This window comes from Palaemon carinicauda, chromosome 6, assembly GCF_036898095.1.
Source record: "Palaemon carinicauda isolate YSFRI2023 chromosome 6, ASM3689809v2, whole genome shotgun sequence".
In the NCBI taxonomy this organism is placed as follows: domain Eukaryota; kingdom Metazoa; phylum Arthropoda; class Malacostraca; order Decapoda; family Palaemonidae; genus Palaemon; species Palaemon carinicauda.
Window position 1 is genome coordinate 158,818,584 of NC_090730.1, and position 25,163 is coordinate 158,843,746.

General features: G+C 41.0%; 1 protein-coding gene across 2 annotated transcripts in view; it reads left to right on the forward strand.

Annotated features, from left to right (window-relative positions):
• Window positions 1-659: 659 nt before the first annotated feature.
• Window positions 660-25,163, forward strand: part of LOC137642766 (uncharacterized) — a 122,866-nt gene continuing 98,362 nt past the window's right edge. The window contains exons 1-6 of one of the 2 annotated variants that reach the window (XM_068375610.1): window positions 660-727; window positions 4,852-4,984; window positions 6,067-6,217; window positions 13,189-14,539; window positions 15,012-15,134; window positions 18,570-18,699. In XM_068375610.1, coding sequence (XP_068231711.1) covers window positions 4,877-4,984; window positions 6,067-6,217; window positions 13,189-14,539; window positions 15,012-15,134; window positions 18,570-18,699 — 1,863 coding nt within the window. In that variant the 5' untranslated portion in view covers window positions 660-727; window positions 4,852-4,876. Of the gene's footprint in view, window positions 728-747; window positions 828-4,851; window positions 4,985-6,066; window positions 6,218-13,188; window positions 14,540-15,011; window positions 15,135-18,569; window positions 18,700-25,163 lie in introns of those variants that run through there. The other variant, XM_068375611.1, reaches the window with a different exon arrangement.

Consider the following 25,163-nt stretch of genomic DNA (forward strand, 5'->3'; position numbering starts at 1 on the left):
TCAGTTATTATTATTATTATTATTATTATTATTATTATTATTATTATTATTATTATTATTATTATTATTATTATTATTATTATTATTATTATTATTATTATTATTATTATCATTATTATTATTATTATTATTATTATTACTTGCTAAACTACAAGTACAAAAACACATCCTTCTTGCTATCTTACGAAAAATAACAGACAATATAAGAGCTAAAAAGCAGCTGTCTTAATAATAAAAAACTAAATAAAATACCAATTGACTATAGTGTAAACCTCCATAAACATCAAGTATTTTAATTTCATTTGAGTAGCTTGGTATTATAAAACATATCAAATGAGGGTTTAACATAAATATCATATTCTCCTTGTAATTTCATGTCATATATTATCATAGTTCATACTTTTATTATTTTCTTGTATTACGCATTCAATTTTTCTTGAGAATTTAAGGAAGAAGGCAGCATGGACATTGAATATAGAATAGAAGAGAACTGAAAGCAGTCTTTACAGAAAAATATCTTAAACAGTTACTAATATGTATAATTGCAAGTTATAAAATGTTTTAGATTTTCTAAAAATAAAAAAAAATGTTAGTTATATAAAATATTCATAAAATTATAAATAAAAGGCCAATACTTGTATATAAAATAAATAGAATGTGTTCTAATCAACGCTCCCTATAAAACACTAGACTACTGACGCTTGGGATTGTGAAGCAACGACTACCGGTAAAACTTTGTCAAAATTTTTTTTAGTTTAGTGTGTGATTATGGTGTGTTTGTACAGATATTTATGAATACTTATGTATATTGATACTCTTGACGACTAGTATGTATCTTAAGGTTCCATTTCTCAGTGAATTCATAAGTATTTTCAACCAATGCCGCCAATCAGTACAGCTTTGGTGACTGCATGGCCTATGGCAAATTTTTATCAGTAGTTTTGTTGGAGTGATATGGTAACTAATGTTTCATGCCAAATATAACATCTATACAAATTCCAGCTGGTTATCTTGTGATTCATGCATTTATTACCACTAATATCAACGAAAGCCATTTGGTTGTGTCTCAGCTCATGCAAAACGTTTAGCCGTTTTTTTTTTTTGGGGGGGGGGGGCGTTGTGTGTGGGGTTGGGTGGGTCACGTGGGTGGGTTTCCAGGGGAAAACTTCTATTGTTGGGTAGTAAAGCAAGAAAGTGTTACACAGCTAAGGTACTTTAGAAGGTAAATATTTACTGTAGGTCAATATATCTAGTGAAGAGAATAAGAAATGTTCCTGGTGTAGGCTATACAGTATATTAGATGCTAATAATGAAAATCGTTTTTTTTTTTTATTTTACGCTATATGTTTTAAAATTCCAGAGGTTATGACTTATAAACTACAAATTAAATAGAAAACAAACACAAGAGCACCACCTAACATAAGGTTCCCCACCTAACCTAACCTAGGAGCTGTATCCTTACCTGCTGGGGTGGGGTACGCCATTTGTTCAACCCGCCTTATACCGCTGTATTCTTAGCGTACCTTAATATTGTCTCGACCCTGTGTTTGTTTCATATTGGCTTCATTCCTGGGACTTTTTTCAGACCTAGGCTCTGCTAGTTAGTATTATTATACTTCTGGTCAGGGCTACGTTTTTCCCATGGGAAAACTCTGGTATTATTTGAAAAAGACATTTATTTGTGGTGCAAATTAATAGGGACATATACTTTAATATATCCACCGATAGCAGGGACCACCCAGTACAGTAGATGCTGACTAATAGGAGAGCAGGATCTTATGGTGGTAACTAGCATCTGAGTTGGGAGATTACCAATGGGGGTGCGGGAGGATGGTGGCGAGATTACTGGCTGGTGGCACGAATTTTAAAATCAGACTCGGACATGGTCTGGCTCTCATACTGTACCGCCTTTTCTTGCACGAAAATTTTTTGGTGATGCGAATCGTAAAATTCTTCGCATCTCGTTTCGCAGAGTGAAAATTTTGTAAGCAGATTCTTTCGTGTCGAGAGGTATGACTGTATATTGCTAATATGTTTGATACCCATAGTAACATTTTGTGTTTGTACATACACTGCAGTTCTGTTCAGTGTGTTTTTTTTATTTGAAAATGTACTTTATAAAATTAATTATAGATAAATAATCATGGCATTAAAAGGAAAAAATGTTATGATCTGTTATTTATATACGGAAATGAAAGAACAATATATCGCTAATGTGTTTGATATGCGTAGTAGCTTTTTTGCATTCATACTTACAATACAGTTCCGTTCATTTTGTTATTTCTATTTAAAAAATTTCTTATTGATAGGAAATTAATTGTAAATAAATAATCATGACATTAAAAGGAAAAAATATGTTACAATCTGCTATTTATTTGCCAAATGAAAGAAAAATATATCGCTAATATTTTGATATGTGTAGTAGCATTGTGCGTATGTACATACACACAATACGGTACTGTACTGTTCATTGTGCTTTTTAACTTGAAAATGTACTTAATTATATAAAAGAGGAGAGTAGGATCTTACGGCTGTAACTAGCATCCAGTTAGGGAGATATCCAATGGGAGAGCAGGACGATGGTGGCAAAATTACAGTTTGGCTGCATGAGAATTTTGAAATTATTCTTGGCGCCGAGTGAATCTCATTTTGTATAATAAATTTTTTTTTTGTATTATTAGGTGAAAAAATCTTCGCATCTTGTTTCTTATCATGAATTTTTTGTACTGTGTACAGAAACCTTTGTATCAAGGAGGCATTATTGTACCACCTCGTTTGCTTGAGAGTGCTACCTTACCTGCTCGCTATCGTGCACATCTACAGAAGCACCACTTCACTTGCTCGCGATCGTGCCCCAACTCGCTTGCCTGCGATCATGCACCATCTCACCTGCTCGCAGTAGCGCACAACCTCACTAACTTGCGGGAACACGTTCCTGCAGGAGCCCCACCTCACCTGCTCGCCCCTCATGGAGTGCAACCTCACCTTTTTATACCAGCACTCATTCATTGGAATTGTAATTACATGCTCGTGCATGTCCCAAAGAGGGCAAGCACCTGTCTATTCATGCACATTCATCTGATTTAGATCATTCACATGCTTGCTTGCTCCTATCTATTTGTACACAAGCGTACTCCCTTGTTGGCACGCGATCTTCTGACCGCAAGTACTCCCCCCCACATGGCGAGTTCTCATTGGATCTTGATGTCAAACTGCTTTCTTGCTTAAGTGTACTCTACTGCTGGGGCGCAATCTCTAGATCGGAAATGCTCTACTGTTCACACACACCCTTCTAGAAAGCTATGCTCATATTTGCCTTCTAATAAGGCAAGAAACTTGGTAATTCTTTGTTCGCCAGTAAATTTCCCATGGGGAGAGTGTACTTATCAGGAACATTCCTTCCCCGAAGATACGTATCGGTATGCAATGCAGGTGCTTACACGCCGTCTACCTCTCACTAGCTACCTAGAGCTAAGCTCTTCAGAACATTTTGGTGATCATGACCAACGACTCGCATGAGTCGGAAGCACCTTCTACTATGCTCCCCTGGCATTACGAGTCTACAGCGTCTGCTCCTTCGGGGTTAGTGCCAGTTTGGTCTGAAGACTGTGTGCAACAGCAGCAAACCTTCCCAACCAAACTAACCTTCACCTGCTCACCTATGCCAAGGCACACACAAGGTACTGGTGACTTGCAAACCATCGTCAAGTCATTATAAGAAAGTTTGGTTGCCCGGTCCTGGAACTTAAGGTTGTAAGCGAACAGGTCATGGTCTGGTGATCCTATTTGCCCTCGTGAAACATTGCCTAACGTCTCTGCCCCTGGTTAGGATCAGTTCCCTTCTCCTTTTGCGTGCTCCACTGCTGCGGTATGCTTGTGACTAGCATGTGCGTGAACATTACTCGCTACCTCGAGGCTTTCTGGCTGCCTCCTCATTCTGGAGGAACGCGCCGTAGTTTCAGGAACTGTCATACGGGCTATGACTAGTCCTATGACAGCCCGATTACCAGAGAAACCACTGGGACCAGTATCTATCCCCCTTTTAGTGTCAGGATCTCCTGGGAGCACTAGTTCCCTTTTGATCCAAGGTATAGGAGCATGACTACCCCCATTCGTGAGCCAACTTGTCCTCCAGTCCCCGATGTTTCTTACTCTCATGGTCATGTGTCAAGGTATCAGCGATACCTGCATTCCAAGGCTCTCCATATCAAGTGGGATCCAATATGGGAGAAATTTGATGAATTCAAATCATTTATTGAAGATTTTGTCTCACTGTTGTGAAAAGTTCTTGGGGTAAGAATTTTTGTGAGGCTTAAAACTTAGATGTGGGTTAGTATTATCTTTATGTTGCTCCAGACTGGCTCCATCCTTGAAGGTGTTATAGCAAATAAAAATTAAGTTCCTCCTTACGTGACTTAGTTTAAGAGTAATTGAGCACTGATATAGCTTATATCTGCATACAGATGATTGTAGAGATTTAAGGCATTCCAGAGTAGAAAAAAATTAAAAACAGTTCAAATTATTACTGTATCAGCAGTCTTGACCAAATGGACTTGAACAAACTACTTTCTGACTATGACATGCTTCATTTAGTTGATCTAAGTACTAGGTAGTATAATGTATACACAGAATAATAATGATTCAAAGTCTAGTGAATGTAAACTGTAAAAGACCGGTATTGAGTGTTTGGCTTATTTTAAAGCTTTTCTAATACAGTACTGTAATATTGATTAAGTGAAGATACTGTACTGTATGTAAATTTAATTAATTTAATTATGTGAATTTTCCTAAAGTTATGAAGATTCATTGCCAAGCAGAAATATTATTTATAAATTGTTTTCTCTTCTTTAGGTTCATAGGGGCCGACATACATAACATGGCTTCAGGCGGTGAAAGGAAGTGTTTTGCCCTCGATCATTATTTTCGTGTATTGAAGATAAATGTTGATAAGGCAAAGGTTCAGCTTGATCAGCTCCTAGAAACGGTAAGTAGGTGACAGTTGTACTGTAAAATTGACTTAGTTTATCATAAATGACCAGGTGTTACAGAATACAGGAGATTCAGTATTTTTTCTCCCAATGATGTCTGTGATGTTTATATCACCATCCTAGTTGCTTCTTTCTTTATATATATTATACTACAGTATATATTAAAATTATCTGGTATGAAAACTGTAGCAAAACTTTAGTTCAATTAGACAAATGTAACCATTTCATGTGAATAAAAAGATATAAAAAAATAGTTTAACAGTAGGAAGTAAGTTATTACCTTCATCAGGATTAAAACCCATATTTCCAACTTAAAACTTGAGTCTCTTCTTAGCTTTTACTTTATTGTGTATCATCTGAGCTTTATTTTATTGTTTTTCTATTTTGTCTGCAGCCTTGTTTTTTTTTTTTTCTTTTTTTTTGCTGAGATATTCCTCACTTCCTATTTCTTGCCTTATTCATGTTGTCTTATTATTTTCCTCTGGCTGCTTTTATTTTAATATGTATTATTGCTATAGAATTAAGATTTTATGTATAATGTTGATTGTTTTTATATTGGTCCTGATGGTGTTTCCTGTACATTAAATTGGTACTAGAAAAAAATGACGGACCTAAAATTTCTCTTGTAACACACGTGTTTGTCTTCATTTATTATTGGATTCATGCACATTTCATTGTCATGTTTTGGTTTGGGATTTTCCAAGCCTCTGTAGCAATCAATGCAAATGGAAGGATGATGCTATGAATATGAATTAGGTTGCAGATTTTTACAGCTAGACAAAGATAACTTGAACCAAAAACAGATGGGCTGAATCCTCCTAGTCAGGATGTATCTGGAATTATCCAAAACCTGGACATTCTGAAAAGAAAAAAAAATATGCTTTCCTAGCCATTTAATTTGGCTAGACCTAGGCATGATTGTGAAAAATTGTCATCAGTCATACACTAGAAAATGTAATAGACATAATTTCTTGGTACTATATGCAGTTGGAAATACTAAAATATATTCATTATCTAATAAATATGAAGTTTTGAGTACTTTAGTATTTGGAGCTTACTTGTATTTCTTGAATTTCAGGGTGCTGGAAAAGCACTGGCTTTAAAATCTTTACCACAGGAAGAATTTGAAGAACAATATCAACATGATAAAGCATTTGTTGTGGAAGCATTGGCCAAGATGAAGTTAGTGAATGAGCAATTGGAGGATTTCTTGAAAAGACATCCCTTAGGTATGTTTTATCTTGCTTTCATTCTTTCTCTCTTAATATACAAAGTTTTAGGAAGTAGCTATATGATTTTTGTTGTATTTAACAAATGTCATATAAGCAAAATACCTTTTGATATCTTCAGAAATTTTTATCTTTGAAAAAATGCCTAATATAAGAAGCTACTACTATATCAACCAAATTTAATTCATAGACATTACTGGACTATTTAATATTCCACATGCAGAATGCATAAAAGTTATTAAAAATTAAATGTTCCCATATTAACAAACCTTCCGTTATTTATTTGGATTATCTTTCAGCGAAGCTGGAAGGTAGCCATTAGAATTAAAGTGTGAGGTGGTAACCCTGCCTAACTGCTTGAGTAGGTAGGCTGGGAGCTACCCAGCCACTTCTATATATACTCTCACAGCTGTGAGGTACGTCACTTTTTCTTTTGGCTCGGTAGAGAGTGGACATCTCCTCCCTCTCCTCTCAAGGCTATCATTGGACATCTTCAATTACTGTACTTTTTCTTTTCAGGTGTGTGGGATTTCTTTGGATCGCCTTCATGTGGACCTGTCCTGGCCGCGAGGGTGCTGTGTGTGGTACTGTACCTTTATGTCATCGCTGGATACTGACCCGCACCCTGTCTCCTTTGTGTAGAGGACATTGCTGAGAGTAGGGTTCGCCCTGTGCAGAGTGTAGAGAGTGGCCTGCCTCCCAATGGTAGAAATTTGGGCGGCACAGAAAAAAGAAGGCTAAGCGCGATCTTTCTCCTTCAGGGGTGAAGAAAGCTCGTTCTTCGTCCTCTCACACCCCCAAATCTCTTTCAATAGCCCCTTCTCGTTTGCGCTCTTCTGAAGGACAATTGGGCAGGATCACCGACTGACTAACTCCTTGGCAACCCCAGGATACTGGGGGGAATAATTGCTTCACCTAGAGGAGCAACTTCACCTCCAGCCACACGAGAGCCATTTTTCCTTGCAAATGTGTTGCAGGTGTGGACAACCTTAGGGATTTCTGGGCCCCTTTCGAAGGAGGAACTTCTTCGTCTCCTTCAGCGCAGTGCCAGGAAGGACCCTTCTCCAGAGCCTTTAACATCTCATGCTTTGGAGCTGTGCGAAGTTCATCTGCTGATGACGACCCTACTCGCCATCATGGGACCTCGTTGTCCTGTAACCTTCAACCTTCTGTTTCTTCCCACAGGAACCCATCGGTTACAGATTATGATCTTCCAGAGACAAGTGCTCATCTCACCAGCAGCGCGAAAGGACGAGCCTTTCCATTTCCTTGTCCTTTGGGACACTCTTCTCCTGACCTGGATCGTAGGTCATCACTATCTGAACGCTTTTCTTCTGGAAGGCGTTCTTGCTCACGAGACCATCGGTCTCAACGGTCTCCTCGGAGACGTTTCTCTTCACAAGAAGTCTCATGATTGCGCTCTGCGTGATCACGAGTATCCCAGTCTAGACCCAGGTCCAGACGCTCGCATTCTAGATCACGAGGACGACACTCCTGCTCGCAAGGATGAAGCTCCTGTTTACGAGTGACTTTCATGCTCGCGAGGGTGGCGTACACGAGAACAACGTTCTCGTTTGCGAGGCTGATGCTCACGTTCGCGAGCTAGGCATTCACCACGCTCATGCTGTTCGTGAATGAGAGCTAGACACTCCCGTTCATGAACAGTTTGTTCACGATCAAGGTCTAGACGTTCCTCGTCTAGAGGTAGAGGTAGGCGTTCGCGCAGTCCATCAGCGCTTAGCCCCTCAACCCGTCCTTCTAAACGACCTCAGACTGAACCTGATCATGAGACTGACCATCCCTCAGGCAGGCGTCCAGCTAAACCTCCAGTGCTTTTTACCACCTGGGGTGTTTTGGCGAAGTGTTCGCCTATGCAACGCTCGGAAACGCGTCCCGATGTGACGAAGGTGTTTCTTTGCTGCAGCAGGAATGTGTTAGACTTTCCTCATTCAGTATGGCTCCTAGTGCTCCCGTTGCGAGCACTTTTGCTCATGAATCGCGCCCGTTGTCACTCAAAACTCCTAATTTTGCGCGCAAATCAGTGATTTCCACGAGCAATTCACGAGCAGAGGTGTCAGAACCACGAGCAAGTGCGGTATCAACCCCTTGCTCCGGCTTCTACTACCTCGAGCGGCAGGCCTATGCCCTTTCCAGAGGATATTAAGGAGCCTCTGAATAGATTCAATAATATCTTTATTAGCCCTGATCATCTTTCTAGTCCGTTGAAGGAACATCTGCCGCAGAGAGTCTCACCTGCGTTGACACAGGCTCCCTCTAGAGCTCTCCTAAGGGGACGTTCTCCTCTTGGACCTTCAAGGGAAGCCCATGGATGGCCTAAATGTTCTGAGCTTCCTGCATGGGTGAGCACTTTCCTCTCTATTCTGCAGAAGTCTCTGGGTGTGGCTCCTCCACCCCCACAATCTTAGACTGCTCCAGTCAGAGTGACCCCTAGGATTCCTTTGGAGTCCTCATCAAGTTTGTCTCTTGTGAATCTAGACCCTAGAAGGAGACCAACGTCAGACAAGGCACGGAGATCACCTTCATCTCGATCTCGTGCTGAGGGCCCTCCTTCTGACTCTTACTTGGCCAACCTGCCTTTCACTCTGGTTAAGGCAAGGGAAACCATAACTAAGAGGCAGAAGAGGAGGATGAGAGGCGTAACACCACCTCACGCTGACATCATCCACCCTAGGATGAGTAGAGACATAGGCTCGCCCAGTTAGATAGCTGTCCATCACCTCCGGACCAGCGTCCGATTTCATTACCTCCTCTGGAGGAAAAGCCTTCAGCTCCCACTACCAAAGCTTCTGCTACTGGTGCCTCGAAGCCCTCGCAAGTTCCCCCTCTTAAGACAAAACCTAAGAACGCTGCGGGAAGGGAAGCTCGTTTGGCTGAGACACAGTAAAGGTCCCCTGTGCCGGGTCCCTCAATTAAAACCGTTGATGACCCTGACCTACTCCAAGCTCTGGATATGAGCCTGGAGGTCGACAACCTCTTCAATATAAATGATGAAAATCTTCCAAAGGCGGCTAGTCCGAACTTTCACTCTGAGCAAGAGAGACCTAAGTCGGAACACACCTTGTGGCAGGTCCTCTCTTGCATGAGAGCCATCAAAAGGCTGTCAACTCCTGGTACCACCACCTAGGAGGGTAAGGATATGGTTCTCTATGAAATATTAGAGACCCAGAAGCCTCCCAGAACTAGTACAGCTTTGCCCTGGTCTAACTGTTGCTCAGATAGCCGGAGCTTCTAGTTCCTTGAGGGCAAGTTTTTCCTCATGGTCTCCACCACTTCCTTTCGTTCTTCAAAGGAAATACTATGAGATCAAAGGTGAACCACATTCCTCCATGTCCCTTGACCCTTCAGTAGTCTCTAATGAAGGGTCTTCCATCTCAAACCCTCTCCTCTCTGAGGGCCTCCCTCTCAGCAATTAAGCTCCTTAACATAGAGAGAGGCATGAAGTACACCATGCAGGCGGCTTCATGGTTTGACCTATGGTTAGGATCCTTGGGCTTCATGGTCCGCTACCCTGATCTTTCAAAGGAGTTGGCCAGGAAGACTTAGGAGTCTTTCCTTTTGTTGGGTACCCAAACTCTTGAGTTCCTACCACACCATGTCATCAACTTGTGCGCGAATGCTATACAGTACTCAAGAGGAATGACACCGTCATTGGGAAATTCTACAAGCAAGTGCCGAAGGTGGAAGTCTCCCGGTTGAAGAATTCCACCCTTGAGGGTTCTTCTCTCTTTATTCCCAGAGGAGATAGAGATTGCTGCTGAACGATGGAGGAAATTGCAAAAGATTCTCTCCTCCATAGGGCCATAACATCGAGGCCCTATGGTAGACCTTCCCAGTCTTCCCGCAGTCAGCAAGCACCTTCTTCTTCTCACCCTACAGTTTCTAGGTCCTCATGACCTACAATGTGTCTAAACGGCCCTTTCAGTCCAAAGGCCAGAAAGGGAACAATTTCTTCAGTAAAAAGAAGGTAGGAAAGGGAAGTGGCCGAGTTGGTCACTCCCACTAGGAAGAGCATTCCTCTTCACATATTACCTGTGGAAGGATGCCTGCAGCACCTCTGGCAGAAGTGGCAGTTCCACGAGCCAGATCCCTGGACATTTGAAGTGATCACTCAAGGGTATCGCGTCTGGCCTATTATTGACATATTCTCCTCTATCCTCATACATCTGACAATACTGAGATTACCAAACAAGGAGTTAACTACTGCACTGTAGTTGTTCAGTGGCTACTTTCCTCATGGTAAGGGTAGAAGAGACTTTAGCTATGGTAAGCAGCTCTTCTAAGAGGACACTCGAAAATCAAACCATTGTTCTCTAGTGTTGGGTAGAGCTATAGCCTCTGTACCCTGGCCTTCCACTCTCTTGGATTAGAGTTATCGTGCTTGAGAGAACACTCGGGCGTACTATTCTATATTATTTCTTTTCCTGTTGTTTTTTCAAGTTTTTATAGTTTATATATGAATTTATTTTATTGTTACTGTTTTATTTGATTGTTAATTACTTTTCTTGTAGTTTATTTATTTCCTTATTTCCTCTCCTCTCTGGGCTATTTTTCCTATCGGAGCCTTTGGGCTTAGAGCCATTTGCTTTTCCAACTAGGGTTGTAGCTTAGCAAGTAATAATAATAATGATATTAATTTGAAAAATTACAGTGCAGTAGTTAACCCCTTGGGTGAAGAAGAAATTTTTTGTTTGGTAATCTCAGTGTTGTCAGGTGAATGAGGAGAGACGAGAATATGTAAAGAATAGGCCAGACTATTCGTGTTATGTGTAAGCAAAGGGAAAATGTACCGCAACTAGAGAGAAGGATCCAATTTGGTACTGTCTGGCAGGTCAAAGGACCCCATAACTCTCTAGCGGTAGTATCTCAACATGTGGCTGGTGCCCTGGCCAACCTTCTACCTCTGAAGCAGGTCTTCTGAAAGCTATTTCACCTTTAAGATGACATCTTTGCTTTTGTTGTTTTAATTGAATATTTTTTTATTCTTTATTTATAATAAATGATATTGTCGTCTATAACCTTGGATGTCAGGATGTCTGAAAACCTCAAATAAATCAATCAAGAACTATACAGAGATGGCACCAAAAGGCAAAAGTGATAATCGCTGTCCCCTCATAGAACACACATGAGTAATGATTGAATATGTCCCCCTAAAAAAATCTTTGCATACTGTATAAGGCAAAGTTGTGTAAATAACAAATGAGAACATTTCAGTGTGGGATTGAAATGTGAATATTCAGTGCAAAAATTGTAAACTGATCTCTATTACTGTTAATAATACTTGAAAGAATAATAAAATAAAAAGAGATATGTGTGAACACTAGGCACGACTGAACTGATCTGAATCACATTCTTTGTTATGGTACATACTAGGCATTCAGTTTCCTCCACTGCCTAAGCTGGAGATAGTAGGTTGGTGGCGTTACAGCAGTCCCTTGAAGTTGATTACATGGCAGCAGGAGAGGAAGAAGTTTATTCTTTACTTCTATTCTGAGTCTGTGAAGTTGGCACTTCATTTTACGTATAAAATCCTGACACGGTAGTAACTTCAGCTATGAGTTTAATTCGTTCTGAGAGTGAGCTCGCAATCTAAACTGCATATGATCTAAAAGTTTTTTCCATGAGAAAGAAATTAAGGAAATTCACCCAAGGCAATCCACATGTCTACAAGTACAAATATACACTGGCTAGTTTTTAAAGTTCTCATAGTTGTAATTATTGTACAAATTATAACCTTGAGCATAAAAATGAATGAAAATTAACATTCCTCTATTAAAAATAAAAATAGTTAACAAATTAACTCTTACTTTACCTTTGAGGAGTGTCGTGGCTGGCTTGAGGGAGAAAAGGGAGAATCTCCTTTCATGAGAACTTTGGGTAAAAATATCTGAAGATCTCTCTTGAATAATGTTCACTATCACTACCTAAATTACTTAATTTATACTTTCTGAACACTTGTTGTCTTTCTTAACACTCTTATGTTAAATTTTTACAAGGAACTTCTTTAGAGACGACTATTTTGCTTTTCTTTTGAATGTCATTGAAGTAAGTCATTGCATTGTTGGTAAATAGATTCGCTGCTCACCTTGCTAAAGCTTTATGTGGGTGAACAGGGTATTAATACTGTGTAGGTGGCTTGTGGGCACTTTGTGACTGATTTTTACTCATTGCATGATAGTCTCGTTCTTACTTGTCCTTTAAAATGCAGATATGGAGCAAAATGTTTTTTGAAGGTCAATGCAATACTCATAACCTAAATCAAATTTTTATGCAGTTATTCCAATTTGCATGTATTCAGTTACTCATAACCTGAGGTACTGCACACACACATACAACAGTTTTGACATAAATCATTTGACATAAATCATTTAGGGGAAAAGGCAGTTCCCTCAGAGATTGTATTTTTTCTACAGTTTCATTTTATTTTATACACTATGTATGACCTTTTTTTTTTATGTCATAAAGGGATATTGTATGTCCAGGATTATGACTTCACTACCGCGATTATATAGGGAGTAGCTTCGGTTTGATCTGTCTTACAATGAAACGTGAGTAACAGCATTTAGGAATGGGTCTCTGTTGTAACCAAAGGACCTACTTATGTTTTTTGGGAGGCCTGCGTTGGTTGGAGATGGACAGATTACTGTAGATTTATCGCCTGCAAAGCCAAATTTTTATTTGGTGTTATGTGGTATAAAGAATAATTCAAGAAATTTAATTTACTGTGTAGACTCTTTGAAAATCTCTTAAATTATTTTTTGGGGAAAAATAGTTACAGTACTTTTTCACTTTTTTTTTTTTCTTTTTTCAGAATGCCTTGCTTGATAGTGCATGAACAACTTATTTTCAATGGTTCTGAAGATTTTTTTACTATACAGATACTTTATTAATTTCATGCTGTAAAAATATACAAATTTCATTTGTAATTCTTGACATTGCAATCTCTTTTCTAGAAACATCAGGGAGGCTTCAGGAGTTAGAGTCTGAAAACCTATTACAACCTGGGGATTTTACTGCAGTTGAAGAACCAAGCCAGTTTTGTCAGGATATACCCATTCAGATAGAATGTTCATCTGTAACAACTAGTGAAAATGCTGTTTTACCTGTGTATGATGTAAACAGCTCAATATTTTTAGCCCTTGCCAAAGAATCCAGAGTTACAAACCTTTATGTACCATCTGCATTTAACAGTCTTGCAGCCCCATTGGATTTAGGTGTCACTAGAAGTGATTCTTGCTTAGTTGACTACCTTAATTATAGTTGCTCTCTAACAGCAAGCATCAATTCTCCCATACCATCTGTCATCCCTATGAGCAGTTATCTCCCTTCTACACTTTTGGTTCCTGCATCACATGAGTGCATATCTGCCACATCGCTGCTTTCCTCACAATCTGATATCAATTTCTTTAGTGAAGGGCCTACTGTTGAAGTTCGTTGTGAAACACCTGATAGCAAGAATACTAGCCCTACCTCTATGCTGAAGGAAATTAGTCCTGATAAATCTGAGAGCATTATTGATAGTCATGCTGTGCAGAGGAATGATTTATGTGGGACTGAAGAAGGCATGGAAATTAATGATGGAGGTGGTCCTTGTGAGCCTGAAATATGCTCTAGTGATGTTTCTCATCCGTCGAGTTATTTTGATATAAAGAATTCAACTTCCACCAAAATCTTAACAGTAGATGACAGGGATATAAGAGTGCTACCTTCTCATGACCATATTTTATTACCTGATGATATGCTTTTGAGTCCCTGTGAAGTATCCCAAGTGAAAGACAATATTGAAAAAAACAACTTAGATATTGAAGAGGAAGATGATGAAGTAAATGTAAATAGAGAACTCCTGTCTGGCAATACTGAGTTCACCACTGAGAAGAGTGATGGTAGTTCCATAAAGGTTGGTAATAAAGGTAATTCAAAAAATACTGTGGCTGTAGATAAAAAATGCGTTGCTAGTAGGCTAGGGTTTAAAGGCATTGAAAGTGAGTGTAGTGGTCAACTCACTGGAAATGATAATCAAGATAAGGAAGCTGATGAAAAGTGTAGAGGTAAAGTAGAAGCCAAAGAAAGTTACGGCTGTATTCAAAGTGAACATTGTTATACATTGATTGGTCATGAAAATGATAACAAAAAACTAAATAACATTGGAGGATCACCAGAAAATCATAGTACAATTAAGGAATCAGTTGAAAAAATTGTGCTCAATAAACCCATGATTGTGTACCTTTCCTACTTTAAGCCTCCAGATTGTTTATGGGTCCAGTTATCTAGCTGCAAAATTTTAAACTTACAAGATAATCTTGGGTAAGCTATTTTGAAAATATTGTCTCTATGTTTTCTGGTTATATGGAAGTAAGAATGTAAACTTAGCATTATACAATCAACATCTGTCTATAGTCTGTCAAATTTACTAAGACGGTAGTGATGTACTTAAGGACAAAAAGACGTTTTGCCAAGTTTCCGAACTCTTAGTATACCTTCTCACCCCCCTATGTTGTTGTAATCTCTTTTGGGAATTGATGACCTCTTAAAAGATTATCTTCCTTTGAAGGCCAAATTCCCTTTTTGGTTTTAGTATGTCATATTAAAGCACTGTAGTGGTTGAAAAATATATTCATTTACAGTAGATATATAGTATTACTTTGCAAAGACGACATCCAAGCTTTAATCATGAAAGTGTAGTCATTTTCCACTATTAGATTTTAGTAAAATGAATACTGTTAGAGAGTCATCATTTATGAAAAGGTAGTGGCTACTTATAAATTTTATATTTCAGTAATAGCCTTAGAAATGATGGAATAGTGCCATTGGAAGAATTAAGCAGAGGATTATTGGTTGCAGCACGATACAAAGTCGATGGATTTTTCTACCGGGGTATCATTACAGAGTGTTTGGAAGGGTAAGTTTTAAATCTTAATTTTTCACTTGCATTAGTTAAATGCAAGGGAGAATGAGGTTGTCTGAAAATTATGCTAGAATTACCTCTTGGTGAAAAAACTTTGAAGTATCGTGCTTCTGTTTGTTAAGCAATGATTAATTCACTACTAGGAAGTTGGCTTTTGACAAATATCTGTTTGTCAGCTCCCCCATTGTAATCGCATCTTATTTCATTTTAATCTCCTATTCATAACTGGCACTTTCTACTAGGTTTTTCTTTACTTCAATAGTTTACAGTAGCTTCTAAGAGTTGTTTTATTGTTGAATTATTTCTATTGTCAATTGTACTTTGATTAAAGTACGCTAATCCATGCATTTATTCATTACAAATTTTGTTTATTTCTTACCATATTTCAGAGGATTGATACAAACTATGAACTAGGTTCTGCTGAATAGCCTAAGGTCTTTAACTATACTAGCAATATCTGTACTTTTAGAGTAGGCCTATTTATGAGAAATTAGGATACAGTATATTCATCTATTTTTCTAGTAGGAATTATGTTGACAAAATGTAGAATGTAAAAATTAACTGATAATTACAGGAAAAAGAGTAAATGATGGTGAAGTTTTATCTTGCGTGAAAGCAAGACAACCCTTTTTGGGGGTTAGCACAATCAGTTTACTATAATCATTACATAATGCACTATTCTACATTTCTATTCCAGTTTCACTCTTTTTTAGTTTTTTGTTATACATTTGTTCCAACTACTTTTCCATTTTTCTGTTCACCCTCCCAACTATTACTTCATAGAGAAACCACGTTTGTTTCCCTTGGGTGTCTGTGAGTCATGAATGGTCTTCCAGGGTTAAGTACCATGGGGCCAAAATTCACAAGTCCGGTTTGAAACTAAGACAATACAGTTTTTTAGCAGCTACCTTCTTGTTGTATTAAGATTGTAAAGATGATGAATGATTTGCAATGTTGTTTATTCAATAACTTGCTTAAGAGGAAGTTAAATGTAGTAATGTCCATAATATTCCAATTTGTAATTATATTTGATGTGCTTTGTTGCCTGAAACAAGTTTTTATACTGTATATTATTATTTCTTCCGTACAAATACTGTACATATTTTCAACGAGTTGATGATGTGGGAGGAGGTTCATCACCTATTTTGTAAGCTTAGATGTATTTAGTGAAAATTTCACCTATACTACCACTTTGAAGGGCAATAGCACATCTTAATGATGTAATATATTTTGTGTTTTCTTTAATTTTCTTATTATCAAAGTTTGTTGCATGTAATAAAGCCCCACTGCTATGAGTTAAGTGGTAACTCAGTTTTGTTACCTTCTCGATACATAGGAAAACTCGATTAGTTACATATCAAGAATTCTGTACATAATAATTAGAAAAAGAACTTTGTTTGTAGGTAATGAAATGGAAGGGGACAAATAAAAATTGTAAGGCAATTAACTTTTTAAAGTAATTTTATATGACTAATTAGTTGTTCTTACATGGATAAAAACTCGCATATTTTTATAGAAGTATGATATCAGTTGATGGGAGAAGTACAAGAGGAAGGCCAAGGTTTGGGTGGATGGATGGAGTGAAGGAAGCTCGGGTGATAGGAGAATAGATGTGAGAGGGGCAAAAGAGCGTGCTAGAAATAGGAATTGAATGGTGAGCGATTGTGACGCAGTTCCAATAGGCCCTGCTGCTTCCTGCGGTGCTTTGGATGACTGCGGAGGTAGCAGAAGTAGGGGATTCAGTGTTATAAAGCTTTGTCTGTGGTGGATAATGGGGGAGGGTGGGCTGTGGCACCCCTAACAGTACCAGCCAAACTCGGTTGAGTCCCTTGTCAGGCTGGGAGGAACGTAGAGAGGAGAGGTCCCCTTTTCTGTTTCATTTGTTTGATGTCGGCTACCCCCCAAAATTGGGGGAAGTGCCTTGGTGTATGTATGTATGATATCAGCAAAGTTGGAAATGGCTGTTAAAATTTTTAATAAGTAAAATTTCAACGAGGTGTCGGTACTTTCTGGTAGGTAGCTCAGGAAGCCCTGCCCCTTACTGGCTCACTGAGTAGCCACTTTGACTTCAACTGCCGAGTCTCACAGACGTACGCTCGATGCTCGAAACTTGGGTCATTTAATTTTCTTTTCCTACTTTCAGACTATTTGCTGTGTTAGCAATATGGAAAAACTGGTTGGAAGTATGGAGCCTTCATGAGCAAGCAGTTTTTGGACGTAGTAGTCACAAAAACTTCTGATCTTAACATAGAAATGGAAGTTTATTGGAAACCCAATTCCACTGGTCTTGGTTTGAATTTTTTAAGTGAATGCAACTCAAGATATAAAATGAACAGTATCAATACTCTCATTAAAAGAGCATATAAGTTATCATCAAATTATTTGAACTTCCATAAAGAAATAAAATTTTTATAGGAATTCTTTAACAATAAGGGTTACCAAGGCAATTTATTTTACAAACAATTACAAAATTTTCTTACCAAAATCATTAATGATGGTAACCAGAAATAAAAGACCAGATTGTATGTTTCCGATTTCCTTACATATCGAACAAAATCAATAATATAATAGAAAGAAATATTAAGCATATAACGTAAACCTTCTCCAAAAGTATAACCATTAGAATGGTATTCTTCAATAATTTTTAGAAAGGCAATTTGCTCAAGTCCAAGGAGTCGTTACCTAGCCAGCTATGTTCTATGGTTGTTTATAAATTTGTGTGTCCGAAGTGTAGTTCGAAATAAGTGGGTAGTTCAACTAAACCGTTTTCTACCAGAACCTTTGAACATAGAGGCATTAGTGTGAGGACTCTTCTATCGCTGTGTAAGCCTTGTCAATCCTCTGTAAGAGAACATTGCCATGGAGTTTGTAACACCAATTTTAATCATCTTGATTTTAGTATTTTATGTAAACCTTGATTTGAGACCAAATTAAGATTGTTAGAAACATTTTATATAGAAAAACTTAAACCAAATTTAAACCTAGATAACTGCTTTCAGCAGAAAAGTGGTTTATTACTATTTACAATTTTAAGTTATCTTATTGTTGCTCATGACTACTACTACTACTACTACTACTACTACTACTACTACTACTACTAATTATAATCATAATCATAATCTTAATACAAACATTAGCCCTTTACTCATACTTTCCGGAAGCACCAACCCCCTTGAAAGTCCCTGTACGTATCTACCTCCTGGTTGTTGACACCCCGTTAAAATTTTCAACTGCCGTTTCCCAGCTTTGCTGTTATTGTCTTCCTATGTAAAAGACTCGGGTTTGTATAGTTAGGAAAAATACAAATTACTTTTAAAAACTTGTCATGTTGAATGGATGGATAGTATTCTATGATAATGTATTAATCTCCGGGTGAGTTGTGTTTATGTATATTTTTTTTCTAATGTTATATGTGCCTTTTCTTCACAGGGCTCAGGAAGCAAAGGTGCTCTTCATAGACTATGGTAATTTGGAAAATGTGGAAAAAGCAGACATTAGTGTTCTTCCGGGTCATTTGAAGGATACTCCTGCCATGGCTTTTCGATGTATTTTAACACATGTAAGTTGTAGTATCAACTATAAAAAAGTGGGGACCAGATATTTGAAGTTATTTTGTCTTGTTGCATGCTGGAGCTATGGAACTAAGTAATCACGTTGGACTAGTGTATGGTACTAAAAGGGCCGATAGCTGACCAGTTGGCACTGGATAGAGTCTTGAGTCATAAGTGGTGTAGTGATCATTAAAATCTATTGAATACTTATAGTCATCCCTCAACTTATGATAATTTGAAAGCAAGTGCCTTAGAAGTATTTAAAAGAAAAAATTTTTGCAGTTCTAAAATCCTAAATTAAAACTTGTATCATATGCATAACAAGGGACATATAAAAAAAGAAAAGCAAGCTTACTACTTGCATGCATATCGGGGTTGTGTGTGTTTCTGTTACTTACTACTTACAATAAGTTGTTTTAAAATCACAACTTGAAACAATAGCCAAGATATATCTTTTCAGTTGCTATTAACTCAACTCACTCCAGTATGCTATTATATAGCCTCAACCTTACCAGATGATATTTAATACTTTACATTCAAGTTATATACAATATGAGAAAGAGATTACTTTATATTTTTCAATATTAAACTTACCCGATAATCATGTAGCTGTCAACTCCGTTGCCCGACAGAATTCTATGGAGGGATACGCCAGCTATCACAATACTAGAAGGGGGTGTACTTACCAGCGCCACCTGTGGCCAGGTACTCAATCATTTGTTGTTGACACCTCCTCAATTATTCCTCTGTCGTGCTTCCGGCTAGACGTTCTGGGATACGCTTATGGTCTTCGAGTTTATTCACGGATATTTGGTGAAGTATTCTCTCAGATTAACGGCTGTCGCTTTACTGGAATCCTTCTTATATTAGCTAGATAGCTTTTATATAATACTGATATAACGGTTAACGAATTTTGCTTGTTTTTGGATCACCCTTTGGCTAACTCTTTGAAACAAGATGTCTGACGTTTCGCAAGCCCCCTCCCATAGACGATGTAGGTCTTGCAATAGGCGTATTCCGAAGGCCTCGGTAGATCCTCACACCGCTTGTTCTGACTGTAGGGACAGGCCCTGTCTATTAGAAAATCGATGTGAGGAATGCGCCGGACTTTCGGAATTGGAATTTGTCCGTCTTTTAAAATATTCATCTAAGTTAGAGAGAGGTAGAGTTAGGAGAAGTTCTTCTCACTCTTCTATGTTTTCCTCACCTCATGATCCCCTACCTTTTCCTACCCCTGTAGTGGCTACCCCCGAACCTACTGTGTGCCCTCCGCCTGATATGTCAGTTGTTTTGCGTGCTATTCAGGCTTTAGGCAATAAAGTAGAATCAGTGGTAAGTGACCATAAGTCTCTGATGGCCGAAGTTAAAGAACTGAAGGTCAAGAGTGCAGTGGGTGGAATTAGTGCCAGTGCTGTGACGAGTGCTAGTGTCGGTGCAGTGCCAAGTGCTAGTGGTGCCAGTGTGGTGCGTGAGGATTTTTCTGTGCGAGCCAGTCGTCCTCCCAGTCCGGGACCTCTTGCAAGCTCCCATGCCCAGGGGAGAAGCAATGTCGAAGGGCTTAAGGGTTCGACAGGCCTTGTTAGGCGCACAGAACTATCCTCGGTGGTTGCGGGCGTGTCTTCCTTAGACCGTCACTCCCACCTGCAGACGATTGAGCCCGTCTTATTCTCGTCCGCTGATCAACTAGCAGGGAAGAAACGTTGGTCTCAGGTCTCGAGACCGCTTAAACGTAGAGTCCAGTCCGCGAGTGCTCAGCCAGGTTGCAGTCATTGGCTCAGCTCTGACTCGCCTCAGTCATCTGTCGACTGTACTCCGCCCAAGAGGAGTAAGGTTCTGCCAAAACAGAGCCCGACTGTGACTTTACCTCAGTCTGTTATCGTTTCTGCCGATCCCAAGTGGACCCTGCTTCAGTCCATGCAAGCTCAGCTTTCGGACTTGATGCGTGAGTGTCGGGCTGAGAGTGTTGCACCTCCTCCTCCGCCTACACTCCCTCCGCCTGTTCTCGCTCCGCCTGTGCTCGCCCCGCCTGCACTTGCTCCGCCTGGTCGCAGCACCATCTGCCAGGCGTACGATGTTGAGCCACTTTCGGAGTTCGCTGTTCCCAGTGGTGTTCAGCCTCAGCCTTCTTTAAGGCAACCCTTGCTTTGGGATCAGGAGAGTTATTCCACTCTTCCTCCGCCTCCCCTTGCTGCTCCACCAGTGGTGCAACTCTCGGTTGGGGTACAACAACCTCTCCCCTCCGTGAGTCTGTCTGCTCAGCCATCGCTGCAACGAGCTCTACCCTCCTCAAGGCAAGCTCCTCTACACCCTGGACTTGCGCCTCAGGAGCCTCAGCTTGCGAGAACTTTACCTTGTTCTGCGCAGCCTCAACCTCATCATGCTCCGCTCATCTCACAGGAACAGGAACGGACTACTCCGCCTCCGTCCTCCGCTCAGCTTGTGCAATCCTTGGGTTCAACCTCTCTTGCTAGGAGTCAACCTCCTTCACCCATGTGCCTGCCTTCTGCTTCGTCTGTTGTTCAGCCTTTGCAGTCTGAGCCTCAGGTTTTCCCTCAACAGTTACTGGAAGAGGAAACCACTGTTATTGTTCCTACCCGTTCTGACTCTGCGGTTCAGCATTCTGGTCCGATCGCTTCGCTACCCTCTGCTGATGAGGTGTCGGATGATGAGGAGGCACACCTTGATCCCTCATCAGACGTGGACGAATCTAAGCTTTCTCCATTGTCGATTGATTTTCGTAAGGTCTTGGCTCTACTCAGGGAGATTTACCCAGACCACTTCGTCTCTGCTATTCCCCGCTCTCCACCATCTGAGTTTTCGCTGGGCGTACAACAAGCTAAGTCCAACTATACTAAGCTTGTCCTAGCTAGATCCTCCAAGAGGGCTTTAAGGATCTTAGGGGAGTGGCTGCAGTCTAAACAACACCTTGGCAAGACTTCCTTCATGTTCCCTCCAACGAAGCTCGCTTCGAAAGGTTGCGTTTGGTATGCCACAGGGGAAGCACCAGGCTTAGGAGTACCTGCCTCTGCCCAGGCTGACTTCTCAAGTCTGGTGGACTCGCCTCGGAGAACTGCTATGAGACGCTCGAAGGTTTGTTGGACCTTCTCAGACCTGGATCATTTTCTGAAAGGGTTGTTCAGAGCATTTGAAATGTTCAACTTTCTCGACTGGTGCCTGGGAGCCCTCAGCAAGAAAACCTCTCCTGCGGACAAAGATTCTGCCATGCTAATAATGTCCTGCATGGATAAGGCCATCAGAGATGGATCGGGTGAGCTAGCGTCGTTATTTGTATCAGGGGTGTTGAAGAAAAGGGAACAACTGTGTACCTTCCTTTCCGCCAGCATTACACCTTGCCAACGGTCACAACTCCTTTTTGCTCCACTCTCAAAGTTCCTCTTTCCCGAGGAGCTAGTTAAGGACTTGTCGGCTGCCCTGATACAAAAGGACACGCACGATCTTGTAGCCTCATCGGCTCATAAGTCTAAGGTTGCCACCTCAGTCCCCAAGACTTATCGCTCCCCAGTGGCTGATACCCCGGCTACGAGGTTCATACCGCCCTTTCGTGGTAGAGCCCCCAGCCGAGGAAGCTCCCGTCCAGACTCTCACAGGAGCAAGTCTAGGAAAGGATCCAGGACATCTAAGGGAAAGAACTGACTCTCAGATTCTCCAGACAACAGTAGGAGCCAGACTCAAGATCTTCTGGCGAGCCTGGGAGAAGAGAGGTGCAGACGCACAGTCTGTCAGTTGGCTGAGGTACGGTTACAGGATTCCATTCTGCCTCAAACCACCTCTGACCACATCGCCCATCAACCTCTCTCCCAACTACAAAGAAGAGGACAAGAGGCTAGCATTGCAACAGGAGGTGTCGCTACTTGTGCAGAAGAAGGCAGTGGTTATAGTCCGGGACCATCAATCCCCGGGCTTCTACAACCGTCTCTTTCTTGTGGCCAAGAAGACAGGAGGTTGGAGACCGGTGCTGGACGTCAGCTCTCTCAACGAGTATGTCACCAAGCAGACGTTCACGATGGAGACGACCAAGTCGGTCTTAGCAGCGGTCAGACAGGAGGACTGGATGGTCTCGTTGGACTTGAAAGATGCATACTTTCACGTTCCCATTCATCCAGACTCCCAACCTTTCCTGAGATTCGTTTTCGGAAAGGTTGTCTATCAGTTCCAAGCCCTGTGTTTTGGCCTAAGCACAGCTCCTATGGTCTTTACTCTTCTGATGAGGAATGTAGCGAAATTCCTACACTTATCGAACATCAGAGCCTCCCTCTACCTAGACGACTGGCTGTTGAGAGCCTCCACGAGTCGTCGTTGTCTGGAGAACCTCAATTGGACTTTAGACTTAATCAGAGACCTAGGTCTATTAGTCAATATAGAGAAATCTCAACTCATTCCCTCCCAATCCATTGTGTACCTGGGAATGGAGATTCAGAGTCAGGATTTTCGGGCTTTTCCATCGGCCCCCAGGATAAACCAAGCCCTAGAGTGCATCATGAGCATGCTGAAGAGGAGCAATTGCTCAGTGAGACAGTGGATGAGTCTCACAGGGACCCTCTCATCACTGGCCCTGTTTGTCGAGCTAGGAAGACTCCACCTCCGCCCTCTTCAATTCCATCTTGCTGCTCATTGGGACAAGGGCTCGACTCTAGAAGCAGTCTCTATCCCTATCAACCAAGAGATGAAGACCACTCTCCTGTGGTGGAAGCACAATCTCCTTCTCAAGGAGGGTCTATCATTGGCCATCCAGACCCCCAATCTTCATCTCTTCTCAGATGCATCGGACTCGGGCTGGGGTGCGACCTTGGACGGACGGGAATGCTCAGGAGTATGGAACAAGGAACAAGGATTACTCCACATCAACTGCAAGGAACTGTTAGCAGTTCATCTAGCCCTGTTGAACTTCAAGTCCCTCCTGCTAGGCAAAGTGGTGGAGGTGAATTCAGACAACACCACAGCCTTGGCTTACATCTCCAAGCAAGGAGGGACCCATTCGAGGAGCCTTTACGAGATCGCAAGGGACCTCCTCATTTGGTCAAGAGGTCTAAACCTCACTCTGGTCACGAGGTTCATCCAGGGCGATATGAATGTTTCAGCGGATCGCCTCAGCAGAAGGAATCAGGTCATTCCCACGGAATGGACCCTCCACAAGAGTGTGTGCAACAGACTTTGGACCTTGTGGGGTTAACCTACCATAGATCTGTTTGCCACCTCCATAACCAAGAGACTTCCGCTTTATTGTTCCCCTGTTCCAGACCCTGCAGCGGTTCATGTGGATGCTTTTCTTCTGAACTGGTCCCATCTCGACCTGTACGCATTCCCTCCGTTCAAGATAATAAACAAAGTTCTGCAGAAATTCGTCTCGCACGAAGGGACACGGCTGACGCTGGTTGCTCCCCTTTGGCCTGCAAGAGAATGGTACACAGAGGTACTTCAATGGCTAGTCGACTTCCCCAGGACTCTACCTCTAAGAGTGGACCTTCTACGTCAACCACACGTAGACAGGTTGCATCCAAACCTCCACGCTCTTCGGCTGACTGCCTTCAGACTGTCGAAAGATTCGCTAGAGCTAGAGGCTTTTCGAAGGAGGCAGCCAGTGCGATTGCCAGAGCTAGAAGAGTTTCCACTCGTAGAGTCTACCAGTCTAAGTGGGAGGTCTTCCGAAGCTGGTGTAGAGCCAATTCAATATCCTCTACCAATACCTCTGTGATCCAAATAGCTGACTTCCTTCTACATCTTAGGAATGAGAGATCCCTTTCAACACCTACGATTAAAGGATATAGGAGCATGTTGGCCTCAGTTCTCCGCCACAGGGGTTTGGACCTGTCTTCCAACAAGGACCTTCAAGACATTCTCAAGTCTTTTGAGACGTCTAAAGAACGTCGTCTTTCCACTCCAGGCTGGAATCTAGACGTAGTCTTAAGGTTCCTTATGACATCTAGGTTCGAACCTCTCCAGTCAGCTTCCTTCAAGGATCTTACCCTCAAGACTGCTTTTCTCGTTTGCCTTGCAACAGCTAAGAGAGTCAGTGAGGTTCATGCCTTCAGCAAGAACATTGGTTTCACAACCGAATCTGCAACATGTTCTTTTCAGCTTGGATTCCTAGCAAAGAACGAGCTTCCTTCACGTCCTTGGCCTAGATCGTTCGAAATACCTAGCCTCTCCAACATGGTAGGTAACGAACTAGAGAGAGTTCTTTGCCCTGTCAGAGCTCTCAAATATTATCTGAAGAGGTCTAAACCTATTCGAGGACAGTCAGAAGCCTTATGGTGTGCCATCAAGAAACCCTCGAGACCCATGTCCAAGAATGGGCTTTCGTACTATATAAGGCTTCTGATCAGAGAAGCACATTCTCACTTAAAGGAGGAAGACCTTGCATTGCTGAAGGTAAGGACCCACGAAGTAAGAGCTGTAGCTACTTCGTTGGCCTTTAATAAAAACCGTTCTCTGCAGAGCATAATGGATGCAA